A 19,834-nucleotide genomic window follows, 5' to 3' on the forward strand; every position below is an offset into this window, starting at 1 on the left:
AAAAAAATACAGGGAGAAACATAAATCATCAGACTATGTAAGCAGAATTCAGTTAATGAAGTTGACTTACTGAGGGGGCCACAGGCACCAGGTCAGTTCCAGAGCGACCAGTCTGCATGGCAGTATGAACTCTGACAGATTCATATATTGATGGCTCTTCAACCTCCCGAGGGTAAGGATGTTTCAATAAGATTAAAGTACCTAAAATGAAATAAAATAATCTGTGGCTTTACACTGTACACATTATTCCTCAGGTCCTTCAGGGAACAGTTTAATCAACCAATGTCTGTACATCGCACTATACTATACATAAACACAAATCTGATTGATGTTAGCATGCAGTGTCACATTAAGATTCTTTATTCTTTATTTTGCAGTATTTCCAGCTGTATGGGACATACAGTATCTCATCGTCATCCTATCATCATGTTGCGTGTTTCTCTTTTTATAAACTGCTGGTTGGTATACAGTGGTAAGAGTTATCGGGTGCAATGATTTTACAGCAGTTTAGCATTGACAGGCATTCTTAAAATTAAGACTAAATGTTGTGCGGTCAGAAGGCAAACAGAAAACATGTTGATATTCATAATGTCAATACCACAATCTCAAAATGGTTCAAACTATTAATTGTCGATATCCTCACTATGTCAATAGGTTCACAATGTTGAAATGTTGCCATGTGACATTGTCGACATTCTGAGTATACCGAAGGTTAGGATTAGACTGAAGGGGAGGGAGCTTTGGGCTAGGCACTATGGGGAAGGTAAGGGTTTTGGATAGCGGGAAATTGCTTACATGAAGGCCACTCTTCAGACACTAGCACTGGAATTGATGATCACTAAGATCCAGAAGAATGTGCTGCAGCCGCTAGGACAAGGTATAATTTCCCTCGACCACTAGGAAATATTTGTCGATAATTTAAGGGCATACTTGCCTACTTTTGAAAACTAGTTTCAAGGAGATTATAGTTGGTAGTATAATTTTGCACAGTGCCCCACTGAGGGGGCGTGTCATGCTCCATCCAAATGGTGTGTCTAGTTCCATATATGGAGAGATTGTGATAAGAGATTGTTAATGTGGCACCTAGAAGCGTGGGTGTGTACTGCTACATTTGAGAGGAATATTTTAAAATGACTTATATCCAAATGTAGTTTGTAAGAGCTACTATACTTGCTAAAAAAAAGTCACTGGTACAGGTCAGGGATTGTACCATATAAAAAGCCACAAGAAATGCAAGTAGCCTTCATTGTGGGATCATTGTGTTTTATCACCAGTGCTGGAAATGGTACTGATGATTCAGTGTAAATGAATCTATCTCTCATTTCTTTTTCCCCATAAATGCAACAGTACAATGTGGGCTAGATGAAATGAGGGAGATTGCTAGACTAGTCAGGGAGAGAGGGAGATTGATGTTATTTCACGGAGTCTCCTGCAGAATGCAGGAGGGTAGGCAGCAATGTTTAAGGAGCAGACTAGATCAGCCAAGTGGTCCTGACCACAAATTCTACATTTCTAAGTTTTATCAAGTTGACATACAGTATAATCCATGTGGACATGGTGAATGTAGACATGGGCTATTCGTACCCAACCATGCTTATACCAGGTAGATGTGCAGCAAAGAGACAGAGCAGACATACTGTATGAATGATGCAGCAAACTGTATAACTCATTCTTGTACAAATATTTTTAGCTTTTGATAACAAGTCATCACAGTGGTTTTAGAAATGGTTATTTAACGTAGTACAGGATTTTCCCTCATTGGCAAGGGTTAAAATGCAGACACCTCTCACCCTGAGAATGAACTTCACATTTGACCCTCTTTAGGTACAGCATAAAATTAGTAGTGGCTGACAGCTGTTTTGTGACCTGCGTGCAATGAGTTTGTGGTAGCAGTCCAGTTCCCTACACTGACAGGTGTCCATATCCCACAACAACACTCTATCTGCTGGGAGCTCCAAACACACATTGACTCACTAGTGCTTGAAAGTTAAACCACTCACTCTCTGCTGGTGTTGATCCTCTTTGAAATTGTGTTTTAGCAGACAAGCACGGCATGCTAAAGCAAATAGGAGGCAGATGAATCCTCAGGGCTACAGTGTAATCCTCTACAGCCCACACACTGAACCCACAAGAAATATATTAAACTACTACTACTGATGGTGTATACAATTGGTTTAACCCATACTTTCCTACTAAGAAGACCAAGGGGAAAGTGCATGGGGCGAGACCATGAATTTTGTGTCATTATTGGCAAGGTTTAGTAGGTATATATCGAGTTAAGACTCTGCTTAAATACTGCCGTTGCCAGTCCTGTAAGTATGCCTGTGCGGTTGAATGCCTTCCCAGCGGGTGAGAACTGACGAGAACTGCCACTCCTATGTCAGTCTCATACCGCTGTGGGGAGGCGAATACAGTAGCGGCCTAGTGTACACTGACCTAACAACTCAGTGTGTTTTGACTCCCTTTTCCCCTCCCCATGTATACATTGTATTGATCTGTGTCTAGCTGTAAATTGACAGGACGAGCGTACGCCAGTTTTCACTGGGATCGCACGCCTGTTTTAAGCCGCGGGGTGTAACGTCTGCACCGCTGCTTACTGCTCACAGAGCAGACGGGAGACGGACGGCGCTGTCACTTACACGCCGCCGCCCGCATAGCTCTGTGATAGCCGCTTATTGCTCACAGAGAAGACGGGAAACGGACGGCGCTGTTACTCACACGCCGCCGCCTGCATAGCTCTGTGATAGCCGCTCATTGCTCACAGAGAAGACGGGAGGCGGACGGCGCTGTTACTCACACGCCGCCGCCCGCTTAGCTCTGTGACACTTGGCCGCTACTGTATTCGCCTCCCCACAGCGGTATGAGACTGACATAGGAGTGGCAGTTCTCGGCAGTTCTCACCCGCTGGGAAGGCATTCAGCCGCACAGGCATACTTACAGGACTGGCAACGGCAGTATTTAAGCAGAGTCTTAACTCGATATATACCTACTAAACCTTGCCAATTACCTGTGAATTTGTGCTGCCCTTCCCCCCAGCAGGGTTCAGGAGCAAAATTGTACTTATTTACTTTACCATATACCCGGTGGGAATTTAGCAGTACCATTTAAAGTAAAACTTCATTAGACAAATAGCAGGCCAAGTCTAGCCATTTAGACACCGATCAATAGCCGACAGGAATTGAATGAAGTGCTGAGCACTCAGATATTTGAAGTTTGAATTTTCCTGCCAGTTGTGCCACAGTTGTGACATCCATAGGGGACACGTGGGGAATTGGGCCACACTGAGTAAGGATAAATCTTTATCCTTTTTTATCATTACACTGTCTGTGTTATATGTTGTCACATGTTTGTCAATATTTTCGCCTCTTTGTCTTTTAATAAATATTCAATAAAGGCTATATTTTAATAAACTCTGCGAACTGAGGTGCACCACACAGTGACATTTCTTCTCTTTCTTTTTGAATTAAGCTCTTCTTCATGTCCAGTGGTAGCACACCCTCCTGAGAATAAAGTGGAAACACCCACTATTACTGTATTGAGGGTCCGTTTATACCATTATTTAGAAAAAATACTTTTGTACAGATCCAGTGCGACTGACCACTCCCCATACCCCCATCCCTGTTTTTGAATTTTGTGTCATCACTGCCTGCCACAAACTCTAGGATCTAGGAGGGAGGGTTGCCAACTCTCCCAGTACAGAACGCTGGGAATTTTAGGGGTAACTTTACTAAGATGGGAGTTCTATTAAAGATAGGATGTTGTTAAGGGCAACCAATCAGATTCTATTATCTTCTAGAAGGTGCTAAATAAATAAGTACAGATAGAGTGCCTGTCAGCCAGCCTTTAGAATCGCCAGATCTCCTGTGCTGGCGCAGGCTGGCAGACATGAGCTCCATCTGAGGGGGACGGACGAGAGTCTCACACGCTCACGCGTCTCGATCAGCATGGTGGTGGGGTGCAGATTCCCTGCCCGTCTCCCCTTCAGGGAGATGGGCAGGGCGAGTGTGTGTGTGTGTGTGTGTGGGGGGGGGGGGGGGGGTGCAGGGGCTACGGGGAGCAGCAGGGAGTTGATAGAGGGCGGCAGGAAACAAGTCCCATCTTAGTAAATAAAATCCTTAGTGTCCCCTGGTCATTCTGGGAGAAAATACAGGCATTATATAATTTCTAACACTTTGTACAACATGTATACCACTCAAAGATTAATTGCTGTCAAAAAGGAAAAAGGGTCTTTACGTAATTTGAAATTTAGACAGAGTGCTTCAGAAGATGCCCCTGGAAGATGTGGCATGGCACAAATTTGAAGACACATAAAGTATCAAATGTGTCTCAAATGATTTTATATTGGAATTTTGGAATTCTGCAATGAGTAAATAGTTAATGTGGGCCTTACACAGAGGTGTACACAAATGCCGTCACAGCTACGAAAGTGTACACAGGGTTGTGTGAAAATATGTAAATTATGTAGACACCGGGCTCCATATTCTTTGCTCTACCTGATGCAACCTTCAGACCTACAGTACAGTGATCAAACAACAACCTAAGTAAATCTATGCTCTGGCCTCTGGAAGTAATTGTAACCAGTGGTTTCACTAGAGGGCGCAGCAGAGTGCCACCTACAGAAGGGTGACAACAAAGTGCCTGTTCCTGCTCAGTTACAGAATATAGGTGCTGCACTGTAACATAACATACAGCACCTGGCTGCTGTTAGTGTTTAGGAGCCGGCACTTGCAGTTGGTTATGGTATAGGGCAGAAGATTCACCACAGAGAGAATAGTCAAGCGGAGCCCACTGGCTAAAGTCTGTTTAGAAGTCAGCCAGACCTGCTCCGATGTTCCTGTCCACATAAATCCAGAGAGCCTTCAAATATACAGAGAGGCTTCCACTTCCAAAACACTGAAAGACCATACTACAATCTCTTGGTTAATGTGGACTGACTAAGAACTTTGGGTACATAACCTAAATTAGGCTACAGAATGGCCCAGCTTGAATGTGAGATCAGAAAGGGCCAATGTGATATCAGAAATGATAAGACAAGGCACTCAATTTGGAAACCTGCTGGGCCAGTGCTATGGCAAGTATGAAAAGTCATCTACTTAAGACAAAGAAAGTCCACTGGATGCAAAGGAGCAGACAAAGAGCCCAAAGAACCAAAGATAGCTTCCAGAAAACCATTGGAGGTACAAAATGTATGTACATCAGGTAAGAACAGACATGGCTAAAACGTATACCTTCAAGCTGGTTCCGGTTGATAGGTCAACAGTCAATAGGTAGACCACGATTGGTCGACATTAGCAAAGGTCAATGCAATCAAAAGGTCAACATGCCAGTGGTCAACATGAGTTTTTCATGACTTGTTTTTTTAACCAATTTCACCATCCATGATGAAACTAAGGGCCCTGAGACAGAAGATTGAACCAGAGAGACAGATGCAGTCAAGTGTCATTGAAAAGGCCCAGAATATCTATGTACAACACCCACTCTGGCCATTCCAGAACCAACAGGATCATCATTCCTCCTCAAATTTCAACTTGCAGAGGACCCAAATCTTTACGTACTCATCCATATCAAAAATAGAGACCAGAGAGACAGAATTCACCTGCAGGATTGGACAGGCACTAAGGTTACTTAAGAATGTGCAGATCCTGAAACATGGAGACCAGGTAAAAGAAATAAAACTGAAATGAAGGCCACTACAATCAGAACCCTCCAAAATGGTGCCCTTCCTTGCTGGCAGCAAACTGATAACTGGCTGGAAATTGGGAAGAGAGAGCCATGCACTGCTGGGCAATTCAAATGAACTGTTTAGTGTCCGGACTCTCATCTCCAGGCTATATCCATCATCCTCCCTGCACTAGTGGAGGAAAAGAAAGTGTTACTGTATATTAAACCTGCACCAATTAATTTCAGAGGGGAATAAATATTCTATATTTCAATGTTAGATTATTATATGTACATAAGTTTAGAGCATGAGCCGATGTCCTTTATTCTGTGCTGCATTTCACAATTAAAATCAATGAAACAGGGGTGTAGGAGAGGGTATTTGGATGACTGACAATGTCTATAGATCCATAGGCACCGAAACCGTGGGTTCTCCGGTGTCCGAGCTCCCACGGAAAGTGAGGAGCACCCACAGGCCATGGCAGCAGTGTCCCAGCAGCGGATATGCTGTCAGCAGAGGGGGTCCCTGCAGCGGATGGGAACTAGTAGCAGTATTAATACCGCTGCTAGTTCCCATCTTCCGAAGGGACCCTGCTGCTGACGGCATATCCGCTGCTGGGACCCCGCTGGCAGCGCTTCGTAGCCTAGAGAGCGTGCGGATGGTCCCATGACAACCTCAAGCCTCATCCAATCAGAGGCTCGGACAGTTCACGCTATGTCCAGTCAGCGAGGCGTTGGGCCCACCGGGCTGTTTGAACGGTGGAAAGACGGAGCGGTCACCGCAGTGTGTGTCTGCCAGTGCCGGGGATGACATCCGCCTGCGACCTGTTCCTGTATGCGGATGACTCGGTGCAAGCGCAGTACTGTGACGGGGGAAGCTCTGTCTGTCTCCGTGCGGGGCGGAGTTCACTTATGAGCGGTCCCGGGCCGGCGGTCACCCGGTGCAGGGGCCGGAGAGGAGCCACCACAGGACAGAGTTTATGACCAGCCACTGGCGGGTGAGCGCAGCCTCCGATTAAATACAGACTGCCCCCTCCCCGTATATATGTAACCTGTCCCACCTGTCCCTGTCTGGAGGGGGTTTGATAGTCTGTGGGAGCACCTACCGGAAAAATCGTAAATTGGCGCCCCTGTATAGATCGACACCAAAAGGTGACATGCACACGGTTAACACAAGCAAAAAAGTCGCCATGAAAACAGTCGTCACATGAAAAGGTTGAAATTAGTTTTGGGGGGTATTTTCCACCTCTATTAACTTTTACATACTTTATCATCCATGTGGAATTGGGAATGGTAAAGTGTGGCCTGGCCAGAAGCATGGCAAGCTAAGCTAATGTACACCAACTCAGGGTTCATGGGCTCAGGTGTCGACAATGATACAAAAAAATGTGAAAACCGCATGTCGACCATTTCACATGTCGATCTTTTGCTTGTTTCAAGCAAGAAGGAGGAAAGACTCTCTTTTTTGGGGCACTCTTATGGAGAGATTAATAAATGTAATCTCAGTTTTTTAGAATCAATGTTAATGCGGGAAGATGGAAGGAGAAACGCCACACAGGAGGACCCTGGAAACGCCCCTTGTGATATCAGTCAACAAACTAGTGTCATAATGAAAGAAATAAGAATAGGTGTAAAGCAAAGGATTTGAGTGTAATAAAAATTAACTTTTATTTCTAATTGTCGGTAATATAAGTACTAGACAAACGTATACAGTTTAGACACATAAGACGACACACAAAGAACATAGAAAGCACATTCGGTACTTGTTTCCTAGCACGGCCACACCGATTTGTATTGGGGTGATCGGGTCGGAAAAATCGTGTCGGTCGCATCGCATGCGACCAAATCGCATGCGATGCGACCGACGCGATGGACCCGATTTTTACATTGAATCAAATGTGAATAGGGCCCCTGGGACCCTATTTTACATTGGATTCAATGTAAAGTAGTCCCCAGACCCCAAATTTTACCCCCTCAACGGCACCCCACGTTTGACGCCAACCCGAAGCGTGGCGAGCGCAGCGATCCCGCGAGGGGTGGCGGTACGCGTCCTCCGACCTTTTCATACCCCTACTATCCACGTCGGCGTGGAGTTGAGAATATAAAGTGTGGCGAGCGCAGCGAGCCACCGAGCCCGAAGCGTGGCGAGGGGACGCGTATAACTTCACAGGTATACGCGTCCGCTCGCCACACTTTATATTCTCAACTCCACGCCGACGTGGATAGTAGGGGTATGAAAAGGTCGGAGGACGCGTACCGCCACCCCTCGCGGGCTCGCTGCGCTCGCCACGCTTCGGGTTGGCATCAATCGTGGGGTGACGCTCACAATGGGGTTGCTTAACTTTTTAACGATGACGGGGCCATATACAATGTGAAATAGGTCATATTGGCCCATTTCACATTGTTTGCTATGTAAAATGGACTTAATCAAGTCCATCTCATCTTCTGCCATTATAATGGCACAAGACCGACGCGATGCTCCCGATTTCAATGTTAAAAATATTTTAACATTGAAGCCTATGGCAAAATCGCGTCCATCGCGGGCCATGTTAATGCACGCGACCGACGCGATGGTCCCGATTTTGCCTTTGCCGGCAAAATGGACCTGATTTCAAAGGAAATCGGGTCCATCGCGTACTTTAACTTTAAGGTACACGATGGACAAGATTGTGGCCGTGCTAGGAAACAAGTACCGCACATTCTATTGAACCACACTTTGTGATAGTAAGTATATGTACATGACCTGTGCTGAGATTGTCACATAGATCCCTAGCTCATCAATTGGATCGCTGGGGAGAAGGTTCCTGTAATGAGTCAATTTCCTAGGAAAACAAATCCTCTTTAATTATATCCTGAATATTTCTTAATAGGAAGAGTACAGAAATTTGACACTGTTTCAAACCAGAGTGTTACACAGAACCTTTTGAAAAGGAGACATTGGGTGACATTTATTAGAGATCGATGTTGGATTTTTGGCGATTTTTATCGGAAAAACGTCCATTATCGCATTTTTTTCCAAATCGACTACTTAATGGGTGGCGATTTGCGTCATAAATCGCACTTTTTGCCGCGGCGATTTCCAACATCGCATCCAGATGTTTTCCCATTGAAAAAGATACAAATCGCTAATTTAATGGCTGCCGCATTTGGAAATCGCCAGCAAAATGCGAATTTTTCTAAAAAAAAAAGACCAAGTAGAGGGTGGCGATTTCCTCAAAATTACCAGCGTTTGAGCATAGAAAAGGTTAAATCTCTCACAGGTGACCCACATAGCAATTACTAAGTCCCCTACATATACCCCCACATGATTATGGACACCTGTGAGGCTGTTTGAGATGGAGATGTTGCAAAGTGGACTGGAGGTGCAAGTGTGTGAGCTGGGGCGTTTGGAGGAGCTACGCAGGAGGGATGCTGCTGCCCACCAGATCCAGGTACCCCGACCACTCCGTGCTTCTCGTCGGTACCGTGCTAGGGTGTACCTGGACTCCCTCTCTGATCAACAGGTGGTGGACATGTTTAGGTTGAACCGACAGAACCTGTTGAACTTATATGAGCAGGTGAGAGATGATTTGGACCCTTGTGGGGGGGCCAACTATGCAGTGTCTGGGCTGCAGAAATTAATGTGTGCCCTCCACTTCTTTGCCACAGGCTCCACTCAGTCTGTGAGCTCATGGGCCTTGGGGGTGTCACAAGCCACTTTCTCTAAACATTTATCTCAAGTGTTAAATGCATTAAAGAAGCTGTGGCGCACATATATCACATTCCCACGTTGTGAGTCCGAGTGGCAGGACCTGAAGGTGGCATTCTATCGGCTCTCAGAATTTCCAAATGTGCTGCAGGCCTACAGTGATTAGGACAGCACACATTTTTTTGATCTGTAGAACTACATAACCCAGCAAAATGCACAGTCCATTATTTAACAATGAAACCTAGCAAAATGTGTTTTTGCTGGGATATGTAGTTCCACACACAGCAATCTATTGGACACATAAAGCATTCCACCATAATTGCATGCGCACATGACATAGCAAAATTTGAAGTTGACATGTGTGGACACTTACCAGTTGGCGGTGGAATGGGGGGCCTGTCTGTGGATGCCGGGAAGCACCTCTGGTGGGATTATTCGGCGTAGCAGCCTCTCATAGGCCTTAAAGCGGACTTCCTGCCTAGGTCCACCTCCTGTACGACAGGCCTCTTTCTTCTCCAGGGCAAGCTTGGCTTTGAGGAGGCGCTTGATGTCATTATATCGCTTTTTGACGTTGCGCACACTTCTCTTGTGTGTGCTGACTGCATTTACAGCGGAGGTGATATTGTCCCACATCCCCTTCTTCCTTGCCACACTTGTGCGGTGATGGTGAGGACCAAGCAGGCGGTCATACAGGGGCAAGAGTGCATGCACCAGGGCCATATTCTCCTCGTATGAGAACCTGACTTTCCTCCCACTGGCTGTACGAGCTGCATCATCCTCCTCCACATTTTCAGGCTCACCCTCCTCCTCCTCCTCCTGTCCTGCTTCTTCCCCCAGCACCTCCAAGTCTGCTGTGTGCCTGGCACTCTGTTCCTCCTGTGAGGACACATGGCTTGTGCCTGCTTCCTCCTCATCCTCCATAGCCACCTGCTCAGTGTGCCTGGCACTCTGTTCCTCCTGTGAGGACACATGGCTTGTGCCTGCTTCCTCCTCATCCTCCATAGCCACCTGCTCAGCTTCCACCATGTGGCCTCTCCCTGGCGCAGCTCTTGCGTCGTCCTGCCTCTCACAGTGCTGCCTCTCACTCCCCTACCTCTCCCAGTGGTTGGGGTATTTGGGCCCAAGCTAGCTGTCCCTCTGCCTCCTCTGCACCTTATGACTGCTCCTCTCCTCTCCATCTCAAACGCCTTACTCCCTTTCAAAGGGTAAAATGGCGCCTGCGCCCCTTTATATAGGGGGTGTGATGCGTATTGCAAGGGACTAAGGTGGGCCAATAGGTTAGCATGTTGTATGGGCTGATCAGGTGTATTGCTGTAAATCGCATTCCGGTTGGCCGCAAATACGCACATGACCTAACCCTGAAATCGCACTTTTATGGCGTATTACATAGACTCAATTCGCACCATATCGCCGTATATCGCACTTTTCATGCGGCATTACGCCAGACATTAAATACGCAATTTCTGTAAAAAAACGGCGATATAAAAAAACGGCGATATAGGGCGATTTGAGAAAAACTCGCAATTTGCTAAAAACGGTAAACCCACTAAATCTCGCCCATTGTGTCTAATTCAGTTTGTAGAGGTAAAATCTGTTGGTCAGAGGTTTTGATCAGACAATATCAGGGTTTACATATCCTTTTTTCAAAACAAACAGTCAATTATATGTCACAAGGTGATGGTTTTCAAATATATATAACAACACCGATATTGATTAACCTAAAGAGTGCTGTAGGCTGGTTTTAGAGATTCCAGCTAAATTAAGGATGAGTATCCCCTGGTGAAAATATTTTTCAAAACTGGTTTTAGTCAATCAATATGTATAATGTATAGTATATATGGGTATTACAGAAATATGCTACATTTAACCTGCAGCAGCAAGTACCAGAGTAAGTAAGTAAAAGGGGCAGACTAGATGGGCCAAATGGTTCTTATCTGCCGTCAAATTCTATGTTTCTATGTTTCTAAGTACGTGGTAGGGTACAAGTATAGGTGTAGGAAGAGAGAGAGGGGAGCTGAGTTAGTGTAGGGAACAAGTGTTAGTCTCCCTTCAATGCCCCGCTCAAAGATATTCTAAACACACTTTATATACCTATGGCAAAGGTGGGAAATTCTGTTTGTCTCAGGGGAGTCACCTCACCCTCTGTGGATCAGAAAAGGCCCAGAAACCTTTGCCAGCTTCCACTCTGTAGTAGTGGGCTTTGTCAGGTATTGTGGGAAATCTCAAATTGCACTGGGTTTTAAGGGATAGAAATTGAAAGTCTCTTACTGACCCTGTACTTCGGATGCTGCACCCTAACTTTATATACCTATGGCATAGAGGGCAGTATTCAATGAGAAAGTTCTCCGTGCATGGAGAGCGTTTTATTTCGCTCGCCATGCACTCTCCGTGTTTTTGCGGAGATTCTCCATGTTTGGAGATTCTCCGTCACGGCACTTTACCCACTATTCAATGTGGCTGATGCTCGCCGCCACTCGCGGCGAGTCTTAACCCCTGCAGCGGACGAGCGTCCGCGGCAGGGAGCTTTCAGGGAGCCGGGGGACGGAAGCAGCCAGAGAGATTAAAGTCTCCCTGGCTGCTCCAGAGGAATGTGGTGGGGAGGGGGGCTCCCCAGGACCCAGGCAGCACAGGCTGCCCCCCCCTATAGCCAGCGGGGGACCCAGTATTCACTGCACCCGATCGTGCATATTAACGATCGGGTGCAGTGAATATATGAATATCTAATTTTTAATTAAATATATATTCATGTGCTATAAGCACATGAATAAAAATAACATGCCCCTTCACAGAAAAAAAAATCTGATTTTTTGACACCAAAATTTAAAAAAAAAACTTTTAGTTTAAAAGTTCACATTCCAGCTCCCCATCAAAAGATGGCGAATTGCTACACGGAGAGACACGGAGAAAATCACTTAGAAAGACGGAGAATATTTCACATTGAATAGGGTTGCTCGCTTTTGGAGAGCAAAATGCTCCGTCCAAGTTGAAAAAAGCAAAAATTCTCCATAAAACACGGAGAATTTTCTCATTGAATACTGCCCAGAGTGGGCAAATTTCCATTGAAAGTTAGGGAGGTCACCCTCTCAGTCTATCATGGGAAATGCCACAGTTTGCCAGCTGCCATCAAAATGAGGTGATGGGCTCTAGAGGTATTGTGGGTGAGCACACTTAGTTTTAGGGGTATTCAGAGGGGTATGAACAACTGCTGTCCCACATACAGTAGTTCTGTAGGTCCCCCTGGATAGAATATGATCCAGTGCGGGGAGGTTACCACAGGCTATTGTGGATGAGTGTGTTCAGAAAAAAGGTAAAGGGGAATAGTAAGTATCAGCTTTCAAAGAGGTCATTCAGGTGCGCTGCTGTCCCTCATTTGCAGCAGGCTGTAGTGGTGAAGGATGAGCGGCACCTGTTTAGTGATCGGGCTGATTAGTTAAGATAAAGGTGAAATGAGAACAGTGTGTAGTAGGAAAAACCCTTATTGCAAAAAATGCAGAAAATGGTCAGACAGGTAATCGCCAATAAATAAAGGCTGGTCCCACTTAGTGAGATTTAGAAGTACCGTACATTCTCATGAGGTGTCAGCTGCTGGTTTGCGTGGTGCTGGGAGCGTAACAGAGGCAAATGGTCTTTGTCCGTCAATAGCGGCGCAGGACACCGGCTGCTGTGAGCTGGTCTGGTCCAATTGATGAGCTAGGGATCTATGTGACAATCTCATCACAGGTCATGTACATATACTTACTATCACAAAGTGTGGTTCAATAGAATGTGCTTTCTATGTTCTTTGTGTGTCGTCTTATGTGTCTAAACTGTATACATTTGTCTAGTACTTATTTTAACGACAATTAGAAATAAAAGCTAATTTTTATTACACTTAAATCCTTTGCTTTACACCAATTCTTATGTCTTATATGTGACACTAGTTTGTTGACTGATATCACAAGGGGCGTCTCCAGGGTCCTCCTGTGTGGCGTTTCTCCTTCCATCTTCCCGCATTAACATTGATTCTAAAAAACTGAGATTACGTTTATTAATCTCTCCATAAGAGTACCCCAAAAAAGAGAGTCTTTCCGCCTTCTTGCTTGAAATAGCCGGTACTTATGTAATATCTGGGCTCCTGTTTTTCTTATGAGACCGCGTCCGCTCGCCACGCTTCGGTCACGGTGGCTCGCTGCGCTCGCCACACTATATATAATCAACTCCATGCATAGTTGGATAGTAGGGGTATGAAAAAATGGGGTGCATTTAACATGGGAGCCCAGATAATACATAAGTACCAAATAGCCCTATCACTTTTAGGGGTGTACCTCCACCGAAACAAATTTTCTGAAGAAAATTTATTCTCACATTAAACAGATTGGTGGATGAATATCTATCTTTTTCACATTTTGTATATAGCTTATAACAAATAAGCCTAACCTGTGCATCGGTATACTTCCCCATTCCCCCTACCCCCATATCGATTTTTTGCTTGTGTCAACCTTTGGTCCATGCTGACATCATGTATGTCAACCTTTTTCTGTCGACTTAATGACTATGGACCTAGTCATTGGCTGTGAGCTATACCACACCCGTAGGAGAGTGACTGTAAAAGGATACAAAACTGAAAAGAAATAATTACTGGAACAATGGATGCAAAACTAATAGTACATAGACAAGACGAAACGTGATATACAGTATTTGATGCTAGAAGTCTTTATGATGTAACCAAGAATATGTGAATACAGTGGACTAATTAGCAGCACAATGTTATAACTTCTGAATTACAGGTGAGTATTAAGCAAATTACTAATGTCTGTAAAACCATTGTTGCGTGATAGGTGTCAGGTGAGGTTTCAGGGTATTGTTATACTGGGTGTGTGTGTTCTTTTACGTTTTCATCACATTATACAAAATACAATAATAACTGTAATTGTAATTTAGAGATGTGTGCGGAGTCTAGGGATTTGGTTTTAAATTCATTTTCACGTTTCAGTTTGGCTCTCCAGTGTTTTGATTTGTTATTCTGATTTAAAATATGATTATGGGTTCTGGTTTTCTTAAAAAATAGATGAAAACAGTTAATACAGTAGCATATAATTCTTCCAATCTAGAAATTTGGATTTCTATCCAAATTCAGAATCACAGGAAGTCGCAGGGACCCCATCGCTGACTGCTCATCCCCTGCTGTGACTCCGCTGCCTCCCCAGCACTGCAGGGCGCTGCCCGAAGGGCCAAATGCCTCCAGACTGGGGGGGGGGGGCCATGAAGGACACGCTCCCTTGAACACCCACCAAAAAAAAAACATATATCGGCGCCCCTGCTACCGATAAAGCTCCATCTATATCACACAGCATTGCTGAACTGTATTATACATCAAATAGCAGAGCAAATAAGCAACTCGAAATTAAAGATAAGTGGTCTCGCACACATGTATTATCACAGCTAACGTATCAACTACAAATCAATTATACTATATAGTCACCTTACATATTGTTTACCCTAGTTGTTACACATTATTTCAGGCATGATTCTTGCTGGACTATTAATTTAATTGGTGTTGGCACTTTAGCCAGATGGAAATTTTCCCTAAAGACTGTAGTGAAACCACAGAAAGCATGGCATAAAGGTAGGATACAGTACGATACAATGAACTTAGAGACAAGAGAAGTTATATTGTGGAATTAGTCAATAACAAACATCCCAGGAGCAAACCTCAAGTTGCCCATACACAGTGCGATTGCCTTGGGATGCTCCCTTGGACATCCCAATTGCACAGTTCAAAAAGTATGTGCTGCACATAATTTTTGAGCTAGCTTCAGATTGCATCACACGCAAATCACATGCAAATCGCATGTGATGTGATGTAGTCCAATACGTATGCAATTATGTATACATTTCAAAAACATTAAGGACAGTAGACATGATATAGCACAGATAGAATGACACACAGTAAACATTTATTCAGTTACCTGATTCACTTCCAATCAAAGGCTGGTTAGCAAAATGTTGAGTAAACTCTTCTACATTTGAGAATTCATTGAATCCGAATTTTAATGAAGTTCCATTTTGATAGACATGAAAGTGTTTAACGGAGTCCTTGGCCCTAAATCAAAGATACATGTGTTATGCAACCTATTGTATGTAGTAATCTGTTGATAACATTGTTTTTAGCTATAGACAATCTTCAATATCCTGTATGTAAAGGCACAATGGGCCTGATTCTGGTTCACTTGCAAAAAAGCAAATTCTCTCTTTATTGGACAAAACCATGTGCTCAGCAAGTGGGGCAGATGTAACATTTGCAGAGAGAGTTAGATTTGGGTGTGTTCAAACCAGTGGCAGTTTTTACCCAGGTAAAATCCGCCACTGTCTCTGCCTAAAATGAAGCCAGATGCAGTCTGTGAGACTGCACTGGCTTCACTGTGACTGGCAGTGATTTCCTACTGGAAGTCTGACCTGCCAGTCACTCAAGGCATCCAATCGGGAGGTGTTCCCTCCCTTTGGGATACTTCTCTCTGCGCAAATGCTTGGCAGCCCCCAAAACGGGTTTTGCGCATACGCAGTACCACAGACCATACTGCGCATGCGCCGGAACCCGATCAAGCCCCCGGGGGCTGCTGCAAACCCAGCTCACAGAGGCTTGGGCCAGCGCATGCACAGTATCTATGAAATTACTGTGCATGGGTTCAGGGTGCGCAGGCGCGGATTCTGGGGACGACGGGAGCAGCCAGGGACAACAGCGGAGGCGGCCGGAGACAACAACTGATATCTACTGTGAATTGAAGTATAAAAATAAAGGGTACTTGTTTCCTAGCACGGCGCCCATCTCGTTGATTGTATGCCTTAAGTTTAAGGCACTTAAGGCATACAATCAACGCGATGGACCCGATTTTATGTCAATCACCAGCTAATTTGCCGGTGAAAGACAAAATCGCGTTGATCGCGTCCATCGTGGTCCCTAATAAGGGGCCGCGATGCGACCGACGCGATTTTCCCATAGGGAACAATGTTAAATTATTTTTAAAGTGAAAATCAACCCGATTTTACATAGGTGACAATGTGAAATGGGCCAATATGGCCAATTTCACATTGAATATGGTTAAAAAGTATGTTTCGTGCCCCCCCCCCATTGTTAACGCCACCCCACTATTGACGCCAACCCGAAGCATGGCGAGCTCAGCGAGCCTGCGAGGGGCGGCGGTACGCGTCCTCCAACCTTTTCATACCCCTACTATCCACGTCGGCGTGGAGTTGATTTTATAAAGTGTGTCGAGCGCAGCGAGCCAATGAGCCCGAAGCGTGGGGACGCGGATACCTGTGCGTCGATCGCATCGCATGCGATTTGGTTGGCATGCGTTGCGATTGACGCAATTTTTTCGACCTAATGGATACAATCAAAATCGGTGGCACCGTGCTAGGAAACAAGTACCAAATAAAGCAGTCCAGTAAAGAAAGAATTTGCTTTTGTGAGTAAACCAGAATCAGGTCCTATAACAAAACATGTGGTGAGGCACATTATAGTTTGCTCAGCGGGTGCCCAGACGTTGCCCGGCTGTTCCCGACCCGGTGTGTGGCCTGCGCAGCGTGATTCGGTCATAGGTCACTCACTCGCCGGCGGGCCTAGCCCAGCCTCACACGTCATACCCGATGCGCCTAGAGCCGTCTGCGTCATTCCCGATGCCTGCCCCCCTCCACAGGTCCCAAAAAGTAAGTTATGTGGGGGTACAGCAGCAATTTTCTTTTAGGGATGCCAATCCCAGGATTGAGCATTTTTTAATCACGATTCCCGGGATTGAAAAAATGCCCCGGGATTGGCATCCCTACCTGCAGAATAAGCACCTTAAGGGCCAGATGTATCAAGTTTCAAAAAGTGAAAAAGTGGACAGTGATAAACAGCCAGCCAATCAGATCCTACCTGACATTTTTAAAACCCAGCCAGTAACATGGCAGATAGGAGCTTATTGGCTGGCTGTTTATAACTTTCCATTTTATCACTTTTTGAAGCTTGATACATCTGGCCCTAATTCTCTTAATCTGTACACAAAGTACTGTATATTATCTGATAAATTGGCTCTCTAGCATGTACTATATAAATAGATGTGTTTAAATGTTTGCATGCTCAAGTCAGGGTAACAACAAATGCCATTACTATGAATGAATTACTATGAAGAATTGAAATGTGTTTATAGTTTGTAAGCGGGTAGGTGCATTATTTTATAAAATACTGTGCATTTAAAGGTGGACTGAAAACTAACTAAATAGGTTAGAATATTTTTCTTCTTTTCTTACCTGCCCTAGATTTATGAAGATCTTAATTTAGAATCAGGAGAATAGTAACATTTTATTTGGTGATGGCTGAATGATTACAGAGTGGGAGCATGGAAATTACTGCCTGTTCATTTACCCTAACCTTTCTCCACTGTATGGTTTAGCTAATGGATCTATGCTTGATTAGTCAAGCTTAACAGGAACATTTCCACTTCCGTTTTAATACTAACACTACAGTTGGCTCAGTGACACAACAAGGTACTGTCATCACAATGGTCCACACTAAAGATGGGATGCTTGAAATGGCTGTTTTTATAGATTTGGACACTCATGGCATATGCTTAAATCTCCGGAATACAACATATCCCGGAGCTTGTCTCTGGTAGGGAACATCACCTTAGTATGGTGGTACCCATTAGAAGCCTATGGGCTGCTATTCACATTTCCCCTTGAGAGGGATTACATCAGATCTCTCCCTGCACTCCCTACGGCACAGGAAGCATATAGCCAGGGCAGTCGAGAGGTATGTTGGGCTCCGGTAAAAGTTTTGGACGTGGCCTAATTACGGAAGACGTGACCACCTTCCACGATTAGGCCACGCCCCCAAAATGGTTGGAGGGTGTGTGGAAAAAACCGAGGGGGGAGTGTTATTGTCCCCCTTTCCTCAGCAGCGGCAGCAGCACACACCTACAGCTGTAGGTGTGTACTGCTGCTGCTGCCCTGGAGGGACAGAGGGGGAAGGGGGGTATCAGACCAGGGCCCCTCCCAACAAACCCAGGCCCAGGTAATTAGTACCCGCTCCCCCCTCCCCCTCTCGGCTGCCCTGCATATAGCGCAGATTGACTCCTGGGTCATAAACCTGGCTAACCTCTACATCACAAAGGAGAATTCTCATTGGGAGACCAGTCATTTGCTGAAATCTTCATTTATACAGGTTTAATAAACACTGTTATGCAGGAGTGAGGGGAAAACCTGTATTCAAAATGTGGTCCTGCCCTGAATAAGAAGTCAGAGCCACTAGTTTGTCACCTTTTAATTCTCTTCATGTGTTCTCCAGGAGACTGCTTTAAGTATGAGGGACTTTCATGGCTAATCTACTACAGCAATGGTTCCCAACCTTGGTCCTCATGTACAACTAACAATTCACGGTTTTCAGGTACACAGGTGCACTCATTATTCACTGACTTATTTTAAAAGATCCACAGGTGGAGCTAATTATTTTACTTGAGATTCTATGGGGAGACCTGGAAAACGTGCACTGTTGGGTTTACTGGAGGATCGAGGTTGGGAACCACTGTAGTGACTGTACTGAGGTATTAAAGGGGGCTATGTACTGTGTGATTCTTTCTTGAATGTATGATGTATATAATATACATACAGTATATTTATAACCTACTTTTTCAGTTTGCTTCTTATAAGGTATAATGCTTAGGCCAGGTTTACACATGCACGAGGTCTGCATGATTTCTTACTTTCAGGCATATTGACATACTGATCTGTTTTTTACCAGCATTTCATCTCGCTATCCCCGGGTGCTGGTGCGCTAAAACGAGTGAATGCGCGGCTAAACCTGATCATAATTAGCGCGATATGAACACAAAAATAGATCAATTGAATATCACCCTACAATCTCCCGTCATTTTAGATATAAAATTGAATACCACCCATTGTGCAATGTGTATGCCCCACACATCGCCTGGTGTATTATCTGGTTGTCCATAAACAACCCGCTACCCCCAGCACCACTGACTACCATCAGTTGCATTTATATGTACTCACATTAAATCTTCAGGAATATAAGTAACAACAATGTGGAAATCATATCAGTTTGAGGATGAATATCTGCTGTAACTGTTATTGTATTCCTCCTCTTTTAGATAAATGTTTCAGAAACAGAAAGTTCAGAATTTTCATACCATTACCATCTTTGACAACAATTAAGCTGAAGATGTAAGAGTATCAGACTCACCTGTTATATCACAGAAGATCTTTATAACGACTGATGCTCTAATTATCCAAAGATCTTACTGGCTCCAAAGTGACAAAGCTCTGCATTAACTGTCTGCACAATTTCCGTCACTGTCTGTCTGAGTGATATTGAGTAACTAAGGCAATTTCCTGTCACTGACATCCCCTATTATTGCCAGATTTACACAGCACTGTTATTCTTTTCATTCAGTATCTGATGCCCCTTTAACATAAACACACTGCCCCCCTCTTGGCTAGGACACCAAGCTGGAT

General features: G+C 44.7%; 1 protein-coding gene across 2 annotated transcripts in view; it reads right to left on the reverse strand.

The window, feature by feature from the left end:
- Positions 1-19,834, reverse strand: part of DAPP1 (dual adaptor of phosphotyrosine and 3-phosphoinositides 1) — a 75,869-nt gene that overhangs the window by 16,568 nt on the left and 39,467 nt on the right. For both annotated transcript variants that reach the window (XM_083179040.1, XM_083179041.1), the window contains exons 3-4: positions 15,295-15,428; positions 71-201 (exon numbers count right to left, since the gene is read on the reverse strand). In XM_083179040.1, coding sequence (XP_083035166.1) covers positions 71-201; positions 15,295-15,428 — 265 coding nt within the window. The remainder of the gene's footprint in view (positions 1-70; positions 202-15,294; positions 15,429-19,834) is intronic.

This window comes from Crinia signifera, chromosome 1 (assembly GCF_055691185.1).
Source record: "Crinia signifera chromosome 1, ASM5569118v1, whole genome shotgun sequence".
Classification (NCBI taxonomy): domain Eukaryota; kingdom Metazoa; phylum Chordata; class Amphibia; order Anura; family Myobatrachidae; genus Crinia; species Crinia signifera.